This window comes from Spermophilus citellus (assembly GCF_964194105.1).
Source record: "Spermophilus citellus genome assembly, chromosome: 6".
Lineage (NCBI taxonomy): Eukaryota > Metazoa > Chordata > Mammalia > Rodentia > Sciuridae > Spermophilus > Spermophilus citellus.
The window spans coordinates 152,202,681-152,216,426 of NC_138187.1; the positions used below are offsets into that span (position 1 = coordinate 152,202,681).

At 46.7% G+C, this 13,746-nt stretch overlaps 1 protein-coding gene across 1 annotated transcript in view; it reads right to left on the reverse strand.

Moving 5' to 3' along the window:
* CACNA1E (calcium voltage-gated channel subunit alpha1 E) overlaps window positions 1-13,746 on the reverse strand; it is a 494,748-nt gene that overhangs the window by 56,621 nt on the left and 424,381 nt on the right. The window contains exons 24-27 of the mRNA XM_081297504.1: window positions 12,170-12,323; window positions 10,938-11,067; window positions 10,154-10,213; window positions 9,353-9,459 (exon numbers count right to left, since the gene is read on the reverse strand). Of these exons, the coding sequence (XP_081153630.1) occupies window positions 9,353-9,459; window positions 10,154-10,213; window positions 10,938-11,067; window positions 12,170-12,323 (451 nt within the window). The remainder of the gene's footprint in view (window positions 1-9,352; window positions 9,460-10,153; window positions 10,214-10,937; window positions 11,068-12,169; window positions 12,324-13,746) is intronic.

Genomic DNA, 13,746 nt, shown 5'->3' on the forward strand with positions numbered 1-13,746 from the left:
CCAAGAATCCCAGTTTCCCAAACAAGAGGCATACAGAGTGGTTAGAAACCTCTTTTGTTCCAAACCATGATATTTTATTAGGATTTGGGGGGGGGGCAATATATGTCACAAACAGACTTCTAATGTCCATTTTATCTCAGTGATTCCATATTCAACAATACATTAATTTTCACTATAAATGTCAAATGAATAGAGATCTAGAAATTAAACTTAAGGCCTTATAAACTTAAATATTTATGTAATAACCTCCAAATGTTCAGAAGACAGAAATATCTTTTCTTGAGTTGTAATGGCATCTCCTCAAGCGAGGTTGGGCATCAGTAGGTGAGTGAAACACACCTTTATTCTTTCATATAACAAGCATCTATGGAGTCCTTCACCTATGTCAGGCACTGTTCCAGGTGCTGGAACAAATGAGGTGGTTAATCTTAGAATTTACCTAATCTAGAAGACAAGAGACCTCAAGTGAATACACATACAACTAAGTGTACTTGTAAGCTGCCATGGGTGACACAGAATTGTTTGATTGAAACTTAACCAAATGACAACATAAGTCACTCTTCTTTCCTCTGGCTACAAGTCTTGAGTCTCTCACATTCTCAGGATATAGGAGCAGGGTGGGGCACCCATACCCAGGCAGCTAGTCTAGATCCCATACACCTCCTGCTCAGCCCAGGCCCATACCTCAGAGACCTTTATATTCAGCAGCATTTGAATTGCTCCACACCAGAACCATCTAAGGTAGGAAGGCCCAATATTTCTTACACCTTCCATACCACCTGGATAAAGGACAAAATTTGCTCTTTACACTTAGCCTCCCCTAACCCTGCCAAATCCTAGTAAAATATTATGATATGGAACAAAAAGGGTTTCTAACCACTACATTGCCTCCCGTTTTGGAAAAGGGGATTCCTTGGTACATTGAGAGCTGAGTGTGTCTACCAAACTACTGGTGGTGGTGGTGGGGGGGGGTTGTCCCATTCAGACTCCCAGAGACTTAATCAGGAGCAGCAAACATGGGCAAGAGAGAAATAAAGATTATCATTGCTCTGCACAGCTTTCAAATGTCTCTTACTACAGAACAGCCACTGAAAAGCAATGATTTTGTAGTGTGTGTGAAGCCCTAGGTTCAATCCCCAGCAAAAAACAAATTAAAAAAAAACAGCTATGATTTTGAATGCTATAGAAAACATACTTGCATCCTGTCTTTTGTTAAGATAGGGTTAGCACCAACTTGAGAATTGCCATTGGAATAGTACCATTGGCTAGATAACAAAGCCAGAGTCATGAAAAGCCTCAACATTTTTTCATTAATTAAAATATAATTTACACATGGACTAGACTAAAGCACCTCTCCGAAATCCATTATGGAAGCCAACAAGTTGCAATGGAAGTGTTTCACCCAGCTAAGAGGACAAACTCTTTGAGCACTTTAATTGAAGCATACTCTTTAAGAAATAATTCATGTGTTATGAGTCACCTAAATAATAATTTACTATAATTTTTTTCGTATTGCCTAGTAATTAATGGAATTTTAACAGGTTTAATAATTGACTCTAATGATAAGATTTGAGGATAATTCCACACACTAGGATGTACTGATACCACCTAAATTGGGACTCAATGGGGACACACATTTTAACACTTATTTCCTACTCATCTAGTAAGTTCCTGGCTGCTCTCCAGAAGAGGGGAGGAAAAACACAAAAAACAACATTTCTCTTATGTCTCATCAGAAAAGACAAGAAATTTCCAGCTCAGTTGTCAAGTTGCCCTCCAGATCTGTCATGTGTAATCATTTGTCATTCACTGTCATCTTGCTCTCTGGTTCCCAGGTCCTTTTCTCCAAGGACACACACACTTAAGTTGATTTCTGCTAAGAACTCACTCTTCTTCCATGGGGCAGAGTGGGACATCAGGATCTGAAGAGCCCTTCACTCTAAGTGTCAAGGCTTCCTCCATGAGTCCAGGAAGCAAGAACACAGGGATCTGCAGGAATCTCTAATCCTGGGAAGGGCTGAGATTGCAGGAGTGTGAGACAGGAGGAAGGGTCATGCTGGGAGGGGCCTCAAGTGTCTTGCTAAAGAATTGGGACTACAACTTGGTAGGCAATAATAACTATCATTTATTATACAACTTTAGTGTTCGAAACAGTACCAAACACTTAATATATTTTATCTTATTTAATTCTCATAGGACAAAAAGATAGCAATTTTAAATTTATATTTAAAATAAAGTAGTTCAGAGCATTAAGTCAGCTAATAATTAATAGTGCTGGGATTCAGACCTAAGCTTCCTGACTCAAACCTAAGCTCTGTGTAATGTAATGACACCTTTCAAATGGGAACTATTGGAGGGTTTAATCAAAGAAGGGCACAGGAAAAGGAACCAGCCATTTCTGAGCTCAAACACTAAAGCTATCTTACTCCCCTTAACGAGACTAGATTCTGTTCACAGGAAGAAATAGTGACAGATGAAACATCAAGATGGACAAGCTCATGGATGCTCTTCTCCATCTGGCCTGCAGGTCTAGACAGGATGGGGCAGCTGAGGAGAGCGCCATACTAAGCCACTGCTCTGAGTTTCCAAGGATTAGTGGTTGAAACTCACCAGAACATCATGGCAGAAGAGAGCTTAGTACAATGGAGAAAACACTAAATTCTAAATTGGCACACCGAGGTTGCTTAAGAAGCAGCTTTGCTATTCGCTAGTCCAAAGAGGCAAACTAGTCAAGCTCCCAGAAATTCACTTCTTACCTGCAAAGGAAGACTGTCATGTGATAAAGTGCTCATGGAAATGGGAAGGAATTTTCCTTTCTGCACTGGCAATGCCTGTCTCACTAGACCTTGCGTAAGGCCAGCTCACTACTTGGGTGAAGAATCTAAATTCAGCACTTTGACCTTATTACTGCTTAGTTGCTACCACTGGAAATTATTTCTCTTTCTGGCCCATGCCTCAAATTCTTGGGGCCACCCAAGAACCTTAATTTCAATGTTACCCTCTCAGCTTTGTTCTGTACCTAGAGAACTAGCTCCATGCCCAGTGCCTTGTGCATAATCCCGTCCTTCCTGCACGTGGACTTCAAGCAGCTTCTCATACACACTCATGAGCCTTTGCAAACTTTCTCCTCTGCAGTACACATCGCAATACTCCAACTGGAATGTATTTTTGTCCAAGTGCTGAGAAGCAGCAGGAGGCAGTGAAGCATCTGTCTCCTAGGAGTTTTGTTATTTAGTCTGGTGAACAGTGACCTGATTTGTATTTCTTCTAAGTCTTTGTATTCTAAACATACCCAAAGACCCCCCATCTGCTGATCTTTCAAGGAATGTTTTGTCAGTTGAAGTCCAGCTAATATATTCTCCCAGATGGAGACTAATATTCAGTGCTATGCTGTGCCCCTATGAGTGTGGATTAAGCAGATGGCTGGCTGGTCACATGATATGGGCTGATATTTCTCGAGTCCCCTTGCAAAGTCTTCTGTCCTAAATTACTCTAAAACCTACTTTTAAATCTGGGGGGCACTGTGATGGGTTTCCACTAATCCTGCAGGCCTGGGCTCTTCCCATTAGCAGTGAAGCCTCACCTTTTGTAACTAGGTCTAGTTAGATCAGTTGCTGGGTACCATGTGAATAAAGCTGTGGTCCCTGATTGGACCATTTCATTTTGTCTGGTTCTGGAGCCACAGATTGCAATGTTGTTTATAATCAACCATCTCCCAGATCGTGCTCTGGGCATTTGTGCCTAGAATATAAAGGTCTGAAGGTGAAATTCTAAAGAGGTCTCCTCAGCAGCACCAACATTGCATGCAATAGATAACACATTTTCCAGTGTTCACAAGAAGCATACTTGCTGAGGATTGGTGCCAACCGCAGGTAGACTAGGAACTGATGTCCTCTCAGGCAGTCCCTCAGTGTGGCTTCTATTTTGTCTCACCCAAACCATTTAAGGCATTTAGGATGTAATGTAACATTGGGCACCCCAAGAATCCATGGCATTGATCACCTTTAGAGTCCCTGCCTGGGCACAAAGCTAGATGAAGTTACTCTTGAGGCGACTCTTAACACTGGAGTCTCAAGGAACAATATTCTATATGCTCACTGTTGGAAATTTTCAATTCCTTTTCAGCCGGTGTCCTAAATCCACAGTTAATGGGCTACCTGATGCCTAAATTCAATTTTAAACCTTCATTCTCTTCCATAATGGGGGAACTGAATGGCCCGTCTAGCTCTGTGGTAAATGGGTCCTCTTTGCATGAGCTAGCACTTTGTCCACCTTTCTCCCCCTACAAAATGAATGTGTAGTCAGTTTCCTTTGGGAGACTCCCCTTTCAGTTCTATGAGCAGGGGCTGTCAAGAAGGAAGTTCCCCGGAAAAAGCTTGAAGTTTCTAGGGGCGGGAGGGGGCTGCCTTATACATAGACAGGAGAATAGGAGCATGACTGCCAGTGAAAAATTTGCTCTCTTGTCCCTATATACTCACTATGCATGAGCTCTACTCTCATCTTGATTCTGAATATCATTCACTCCTCTTGGGCGTGCACATTCTCACCATCAAAATCACAAACCCCCACAAAAACCAGAACAGAAGAGCATGTCACGTGGCTGCATCGGGACCTTCCAAATCTGGAATCCTTTGTGCCTGTGTTTCACTAAATGAATTTGGAAGCAGCTCTGCCGCCATGGCTAGTTCTGAATGCATTCGAGAGACCTTCTGCATCTTAGCGATGAGGGCAGAATGTCAAGTGTCAGGAAAGTGACACACTTGAATGAAAAGAATGTAATAAAAGCTAATGTGGGAACTCCAGTTCCTTCTGGCATCAAGAGGCAGATTGACTCATGTTTTTGTTTTTGGCCAAGGACTGAATAATGAAAGGCCAAGTGCGGCTGTGAGCCAGATCCCCTGGTGTGCCAAGGAGTCCTGACCTCACCTCTTGCCCTGCCACAACAGCAAACAGCCATGGGAAGCTTTGGCATCAGCAGCCAGAGAGCCCACGTGACTGACTGATGCACGTGCAGAGTGAGTCCCAAGGTGGGGGAGGAAGGAGGAGCAGAGTCGCCAGTCCTGTTTCTGTTAAAACATCTGTGCCAACAAGCAATCACGGCTGTGAGCTTACTACTGAGAATGGAACCCAGGACAACTCACCTGCCCATGTGAGTTGAACAAGCCAACTGATATCCCATGGAACAGTGGAAATGGAAGGTGAAGGTCCCGAGTGAAGGTCCCCCAAACAAGGCATTCCAGGTCTCTCTAGCACTTCCCCTCTAAGACGCTGTCCTTATCTACCTGCCTGCACAACTTCCTTCATAAACCTGGAAGACATGAGTCTTGTGGACACAACACCTTCACCATGCAGGGTCCTGTAAGGCTCAAGAAGACAACCTGCATGGTAGTCACGTGACCTATCCCACAGGCAGCTGCCTTGGGGTGGGGCAAGGTGCCCTGAATGCAAGAATGCACCTGATATGCAAGTACCCAGAAATGCCAAGGCCGTAACCATCTCCACCTTCCCACCCAGGAGGCCAGGAGGCAGAAGCGATGGCAACAGGGTCTCAGGAAATTAAGGGAAGCAGTATCTGGTTCTTTAGTATGGAAAAAAAAAAAAATCACCACACAGAAGAATCCCCCCTTTTCAGAAGAAGAAAAATAAAAGACAAAGGTTTCATAGACCCAGCCACTCACCAGACTTTTCTTGAAACCTCAAAGAGGAAAAGGCATAGCTGGGGACATTTATAGTTGGCAAACACTACGTGTCTCCATATGGCCCAGAAAGTGGGGTGTTGTGAGGGCAGTGGAATTAGGGAGAGCTCTTCCCAACCCCTGCCAAAACCTGCCCACCTCCCTACAGAGACTCTGGGCTTAGGAGGAGACCCGAGTGTTCTTATAAATGCTTTATAATGTAAAAGTGGACTGAGAAGAACAGAAGAGATGCAAAGTGGGTATCTTTCTGTTGATTTTCCTATCCACTGGTATGTGCATGCTGATAACAAATCCCCTCCCTCTTCTCATCAAAAGTCAGTCAAGTTTCCAAATGGAATTTGGCAGGTTTACATTATAAAGAATTCATTTAGTATGTATGTGGCTACAGAGAACAGTGACCTCTCTCCAGCAACTACATACATAACACATAAGCTTTAGGAAGCACGTGACGGCAGGTGCAGATCTCTGCGACAGGACTTGGTGGACAGTGCAGCTTTCTTTGAGAATTCAGCTGGAGGCTATTCCCTCCCCTTGGTGAGGGACAATGCTCTTGTGAGTCAGACTGGGTTCTGAGAAGGGTCTGGCTGGCATTGGTGGAAGGGATGCCAAATCACCTCTGGTTTCTGAGGAGCCACATAATGGTGCTACCATGGCAACCTCCATCAGTTGTTCAAACTGACTGAGCAATATCCTTTGCAGAAGCCTCATCAAGGCAAGGTTCAATTTCAAGGAGGATACAAAGAAACCAGGACAGGAATAAGGTTATCTGAATGGTGGACATTCTGTGGGGCAAATCTATGGGCAATGAGGATCAAAGTTATACAACCACAAGGAGAGAGACTGACAACCCACGGTTGGCTTCCTGCTGGCCCGACCCCCTGACGCTGGGGGACACAGGCTCTCTTCCCCAGACCATGCCTTCAAGATGCTGACAAGTGGGACTCCTGCTAACCCTACCAATGTGATAGTAGAGCTGAATTCTCTGGTGCCCTTAATGAGAAGGGGAAGGAGCAGAGTTAGGAAGCATGGGCATATGGGTGAGAGAAAGCATTACCTGGACTTCAGCAAATGTGATAAAAACCAGAGGAGGTGAGAGCAGGGGGCCTGCTTCATGGGCAAAGAAAAGGGAGAGGGACTAGCATGGCAAGCTTGGAAGGATGATGACAGAGTGTATGGAGAAGGGTGGGCAAGACCAGCGGCATTTTGGGGAGAAATGAAGAGAAAGTTCGAGAAGTGACATCACTAAAAGCAAGTGATGGATCATCACTGTCAATCCATCACATAAGCAGGGACCCCAACCCAGGGGCTTTCTGCAGTTCTCTGCACTGTACCTGGTCTGAGGACCAAGAGAGAGCCTTCAGGTCCAGGGCTGTTAAGGCTTCCCCTGCCACCAGCACTAAAGCCACCACTGCCACGTTTCAAAGAGCACAGAGAAAGAACAAGACAGATGACAAGCCCACAGCACATTGTTGTCACTCTGAGCCCGAGGAAAGACAGCTGGACTGTGCAGAGGGAAAGCACACAGGGACTTCTAAATTGCACCTCTAACCTACCGCCCCCGGGGCACCGACACACCTGCCTGGTTACCAGGCTCACGGACACCGGTGGGGGTGGATGGGTAAGAAACAGTCACACAGTTCTTGGACTGGCCCAAGTCCGTCTTCAACTATCTACATGCATTATGCACCATCACATACATCGCTCCTATATTCAGGCTTCATGACAGGAAGTGAGAGTTAGAAGGATAAAGCAGAGAATTAATGTTTATTGATCACTCACACTGCCAGGCCCTGTGCTAAACACTTTACACATCTTGTCTCCATTTTTGAGATAACTGAGGTTGGGAGGATTAATATTTTTGGTGTGGTTCAAGGACACACAGCTGGAAGGGAGAGGGGCTGATCTTTAGGCTCTGCCCGACTCCACAGCCCACACCTTTCCTGCCACCCTAGTGAACACTATTCTTCCTCAAGTTCCTTCGAGTTCTTTCCTGTAGCTGCTCTCTTTTCACCCTTTATCCAAAGACAAACTATTCTACTGAGTCAAAATGAGAGAATTACATGGGGGAATAATGCATGCAAATGAACTGATAGAATTAGAAGGTAACTTGACCTTTTGAGAACTCAAGGGTAATATTTTATTTATCTCTAATCAAAAATAAGGTGGGCTACCTTAGGACAAAGGTAGACTAACACATCTTCCCAAGAGAGACAAGGAAGACCTGGGCGTTTTGACACTGCTGGGAGAACCTGTGATACTTATGTGAAATTTCCTTGGGAACAGTTCATGCGTGTCTAATTAAAGTTTCCTTTTGGGAGGGGAAAGGCAATTCCACCCAAGTCCAATGGGGTTACTACACTAGAGCACAAGGGGATAAGGCACACTAGACTTATCCTGACCGCCAGCCAATCTCAGAGTCATACTCAACCACACTCTCTTTTGGAGGGTCTCAGTGGCTGCTGCAGCAGTCTTTTCTGGTTCTGGATGAGCTTCGACTCTTAGCACAGCTGGGGAGCTCTCCCCTCTCCTGCAGACAGAGTGCACCTAATTGGGAAGCATTGCTTCTGAGCTTTACCCCACCTTTCTCCTGCCAGGATGGATAAGGAATGGAAGCTGGTGGTGTTTGCAGGGAAGAGGGATGACTGACCTCCTAACAGCTTAGACCTGCAAAGAGGAAACCTACAGAGACACCTTGTTCCTTCCCTCATGCTGCTGAGCTTCCTTTTGTTTCATCAGAAATAACGTGGATCTCACCTTGCTTAGAAGGGATGGCTCCTACTTAAAGGGGCTGGAAGGATGGCTCAGGGAATTCTACTGTGTCACCTGGAAGAGACAGAAGCTGCTCTCCATAAGACAAGGTATGGACAGAGCTCAGAGGCTGTCATCAGTCCTGCTGGGGCCTTCCCAACACCTGGTTTCCAAAATGCCCCAACAGTATCCCTATTTCTTAGCTAGAATAGGGATAGTAGAGGGCTAGGAGAGCCCCCTCCATTGGCTGAGTTCCGCAAGAAATATGAGAATATGATTGAAAACCTGCTATAGTAGTATCAATGTGTGTGTGGGAGAAAGTCCCCCAAATGAAATGAACATGGTTTAGTCACCTGAATGGCTTAAGACCATCTTCTTAAGTGTGTAGACAGGAGGGTTTGGAAAGTCGTGATGTCTGGAGATGAAACATATCCGTATGATCTTTATGTCCCTGCACTAGTTCTTGGTTACCCCTACTTAAGGGCAAAAACCTCCCTGTGCACAGGACTCTGGAAACACGAACTGCTCTCCCTCTGCATCCTTCTTTCGAGCTGTTCCTTTGATAGACTTAAGAATGAAAAGACACATCTGCTGTCCTTGGGTCTGCTTCTAGGTGCATGGAGGCATTGCCAACACCTGGAGCTCCTCCTGTGCTGGGGCCTCCGACTTCTGCCTCCTGATGCTTTCTGGCAGGACAGGGGAAGCAGGTGCATTTAGGTCACATGAGCTGAAGCCGTGAAGCCCTTAGGAGGTTGGTGGAGGACAAGTGGTAAGCAGATTCCTGGGGCAGAACTCTTTGGACCCACTGTTTCATTTCTCAGGCTGGCCACGGAGAAGGCCTTGAATCAACCAGAGTCTCCAGGAAGAGGGGGAAGAAAAGGGAACAAAATAGGAATCGAGCCACTTACGCCAGAGCAAAGGCCACCAATGCACCAACCACCACCACAAAGTCCAAGATGTTCCAGAGGTCTCGGAAATAGGACCCATCCTGCAGGATCAAGCCCTGGTCTATCATCTGCAGGACAAGGGTATAAACAACCACAGGTGAGCTCAGCAAGGGCGGATGACCGTCGTGAGCTTTGGCTCATCACAGCAGTGCCTCTACTACCACCATCTCCTCAACCAACCCTACCCTGAGACCTGAGGAGCAAGAGTGGGTGTCCAACAGGCTCGCTCCAGGTAATGGTGATCGCTGAGGCTCCTTTCTCTTAGCCACATGGGGTGGAACTAGATTCCTGTTCTTGCCACATATGCACAGGTGGGTAAAACCCAGATGAGAGACTGGGAACAAGATAGGCATGTGGGGGTGGGGGATATCATGGTGATTGAAGGGAGTACACCTAGGATTGGACGGAGTCCAGGAAGTCTCACCTCTACCTGACCCTATGCCTTGGCACCTGCCCAGGCTCAATCTAGGAAGTACATTGGGCAGAGGGGAGAGTTCACCCAAGTTCACCTGTCTACACAGTCTTCCCACTACTCGGGCCACATGTACAGGTTTGTACAGCCCAAAGACAGCTACATAGGTATGTCTCACTGACACAGATGTCCTCAGGATTCAGAGGTGAGTGGAGGAATCAGCAAAGACTCTCCTAAGGCTCTGTCATGAGCTACTATAGGGCACCATTGGGGAAAGACCCTAAACTCAAGGAGCAGACAGGCGACCCATCCAAACCCTGGAGCCCAGGTTTTCTCAGGGGGATTTTTACCTTTATAACCATTTCAAAGGTGAACACACCCGTGAACACATAGTCGAAATACCTCAGGACCTGTAAGACACAGGGAGAGGTAAGAGGAGCACACAGGCCACCAGGGTACATACACGCTTCCGTCCTGCACAACCACCCTGGCTCCCACCACTCCCCCTAAGAACAAAGGTGTGTGGAATTACAACCACTAGTTGAATTGAGGTGGAGGAAGGGACGAGAGGGCCCTGAAGCCTGCTGTAGCCATGTGGCCCAGTGGCCAGTCCTTGACCATTTCCTCTCCTTGGCCAGAACTTAATATTTTGGGTCTGAATTTCTCCCACAAAACTTGCTCCGGTTCTGGTTTCGGATCTGGAATCACTGACAGTCCCTCCCCTCCTTGCCATCCTCAGATCTCCTGACATACACTCGTGGGATTCCAGGGATGTCTCAACACCCTGTGATAAAGCTGTAGCTCCCGCTTTGTGCGTGCATCAGTCTAGGCTCTGTCAGATCCTCCTGAGCCCGCAGGTAGCTGCAGAGCCCCTCTCAAGCCCTGGCTGGTTGTGGGTGAAGACCCACAGCTGCAGCATAAAGGCATACAGTATGGTTGGGGGATTGTGAGGGGCTTCTCTGGAATGGTCATACTTCTGAGAAATAGGAGTGGGAAATTTCTCCATGTTTTCTCATTCCCCAGCAACCTTCCTGCCAATCTTGGCTCCCCTCCAATTGCAGATGGAGGAGAGGGGTAGGAATGGGGCAGGTCCCAGAGAACCACAGAGATCAGCAAATGGCCCCCGTAACCTACTTTGTTGCGCTCCGAGTTGGTCAGGACAGGGTCCTCCGCGGCCAGGGCAATGCTGCTGGCTGCGATCACCAGGAGGATGCACATCTCAAAGTAGCGCAGGTTCACAATGTAATGGCAGGCCCTCCGGATCCTGTGGGGCAGATGAGACCTGCTGAGCTGGCCTCACTGAGTTGGGCACTTGTCTCTCCCCTCCCTATCCCTCTTACTCCTTCCACCCAACCCTGACCTCTTCCACACAGCCAGGCCCTCTGCAGAAGAAGCCGCCAGGGAGAGCAACTTAATTTCTCAGGCACCACCCTTCATTTTCAGCCCCAATGGAGGAAGGTAATCAGATTGCTTAGAGGCTGAACACACAAGACGAGACACATCATCCGCAAGCAAACAGCCACAGGAGCAAATGGCATCAGGCTACACAACACAATCTCAGGTAGCCAGGTAGCCAGGGAGTGCCCTCCACTGCATCTCAGGGTCTTCTCCCCCGTGTAGCTGGGACCTGCCCAGAAAACTATAAGGAACCAAGATACAAAAACAGGCCTGGATTCCAATTAAAATTCCTGATAAGAACAGCAATTGGTTTTCACAGGCTATTGGGATGGAAGTATATTCTATATTCTACTTTCCAGCCTTACGATGTCTGACGGCTTAACCTGGGTTCCTCCCATCCCAGAGTCCCACCTGAACCCTGCCACTTGTGTGCCCATTAAAGGTTTCTGTGTCCTCCTAGTCTCAGAAGATGACCTGCATGTCACTTCCAGGGCAGAAGGCAGTTGCTTCTTCCAAATCCTATCCTTCCTGAACCTGAACTTCTAAACTTTTCCCTGACAACCTCATCTCATTCACCAAGCTCTGCTTTGAGAGCATGCCCACTGAAACTCCTATGGATGATGTGGTCATTCTAGGATCTATGGTCTCAGCTCTGCTCTCTTTTGGGATGTTTGGTGACACCTCCTCAAGTAAAAATCCTTCTTCCCTCCACACCACTTACTGACCAAAGAATGGGTGAAGGGGTTCTTTTCTCATGACATCTCTCCCGTCTTCAGTTACTCTGTAGACTGTGGGCACAGAGTTCAGAGGCTGTTGACTTAACGGCTGACCTCACCTATTGGATCCTGGATGCTTCTATGTCTGGTCACCTTCTACTAGGAAGGCTCGCATCCCTCCTCCTAACACTCTGGCTCAAACCCAGGTTATCTGCCCTCATGCCAAAGGGGTAGCGCTGGAAAGTGTCTCACGGGTTGGTGGTGCTGAAGATGAACATGGAGCTGTGGGGCACCATGGCTTTGCCAGTCTCACGCTTCTCCTTCTTCTTCTTCTCTACCTCCTCTTCCTCCTCTTTGATATCTTCCTCCTTCAAGGGACTGGCTTCTCCATCAGTCTTGTTGCTAACTGCAAGAGGAACATGTTGGAATTTTCAGAAACGTGGCACAGTGCCCTTCAATTACAGTTGGGGACAGCACAGTTGGGAAAGGGGTGCCGGGATGCCCCCAGCCAGGCTCTCTGCAAACACTGGGGGTATTTTCTATAATAAAGTTAAGCCCTTCCCCTTGTCCAAGTTCTATGTGACATAATCTTCTATGCCACACAAAGGATAATGGTCACGTCTCTTCCTTTACAGTTGAATTTCTATGGCCCAGCAAACAGCATGGTTGAAAAATTTACAAAATTTAGATATTTAAACTCCGGATTCTTATTGAACTCACTGAATTTTTATATCAATAAACCCTGAGTGGCATAAATTATTATTCCCATTGTACAGACAGTTCCAGGATATAAGCACCTTGCCTAAGGTCATACAGCCAGGATGGGTTTGGGATTCAAAATCCTATATGCTTTCAATGACATCACGCTGCAGGGGAAGATCTCAAACTATTATTCTGTTTGCAGCTGCCGTTTTTGGCTGTGCCTTTTCTAGCCGTGGTGAATGTAGAGATGAGAATGCAGTAGTCATACAAATATGGGTCTGTGACTACAAGCCAAGCTGGGAGGACCATGGAGCCAGCGGATGAGTGGATCTCTTGGGCCGCCGTTCTGTTTCCATACTCGAGTCCCCATATAGGTGAAGATGGCTGGAGGCTGAGGCTAACAGAATAGGGAGGGGGACCCAGCCAGCCCCTCCCACTACTCTGTTCAGTGAGTGACTCTATCCTGGAACCCTGGGTGGGCAGCAAACCTCTGTGGTCCTGGCACCTCGCTGGGGCCTTCCAAAAGGTGACTCATGTGGTGTATCCAAAAGCCTTCCTATCACACACATACCTGTGCCCAAGGCCACAGACTAGCCCTGGAATGGGAACAGAGGGACAGTCAAGCTCTCTTGGGCTATTTCTCATGAAGGAGGATCCAAAACATTTATTAAAGTATAAAATCAAAAAAACACCAAAAGAGACCGAGTCTGGAGTCCTCAGACACGCCCGAGTTAGCCCCAGGAAGCACTGGACACGCGAGATTTCACTTTTCAAAGCAGAACTGGCATTTTGATTGTGGAAAATATGAAGGAAGAGAGAGCAAGCCATGGAAGAAAGGCAAACAGGAACAGGAGAAGATGTGTGGAAGAAAAGTGTGGAAAAGTGGAAGGAAAACAACTCAGGAGGGTATAGCTGGTGGGACTGAGGCTGGGAGGGGTGGGGTGGAGTCAAAGGTGAAATGATCTTTTTTTGCTGTGTTTCCCTTTAAAGTTTCACAGATGAATATCTGTTGCCTGAAGGAACTTCTTCAGAGAAAGTGGGACTAAAAGCTCATAGGAGAAAAAGATTGATAAAGAGTAATGGAATCATAAAATGTTAGCAGGGAAAGACCTCAGATTCTCTAGTTC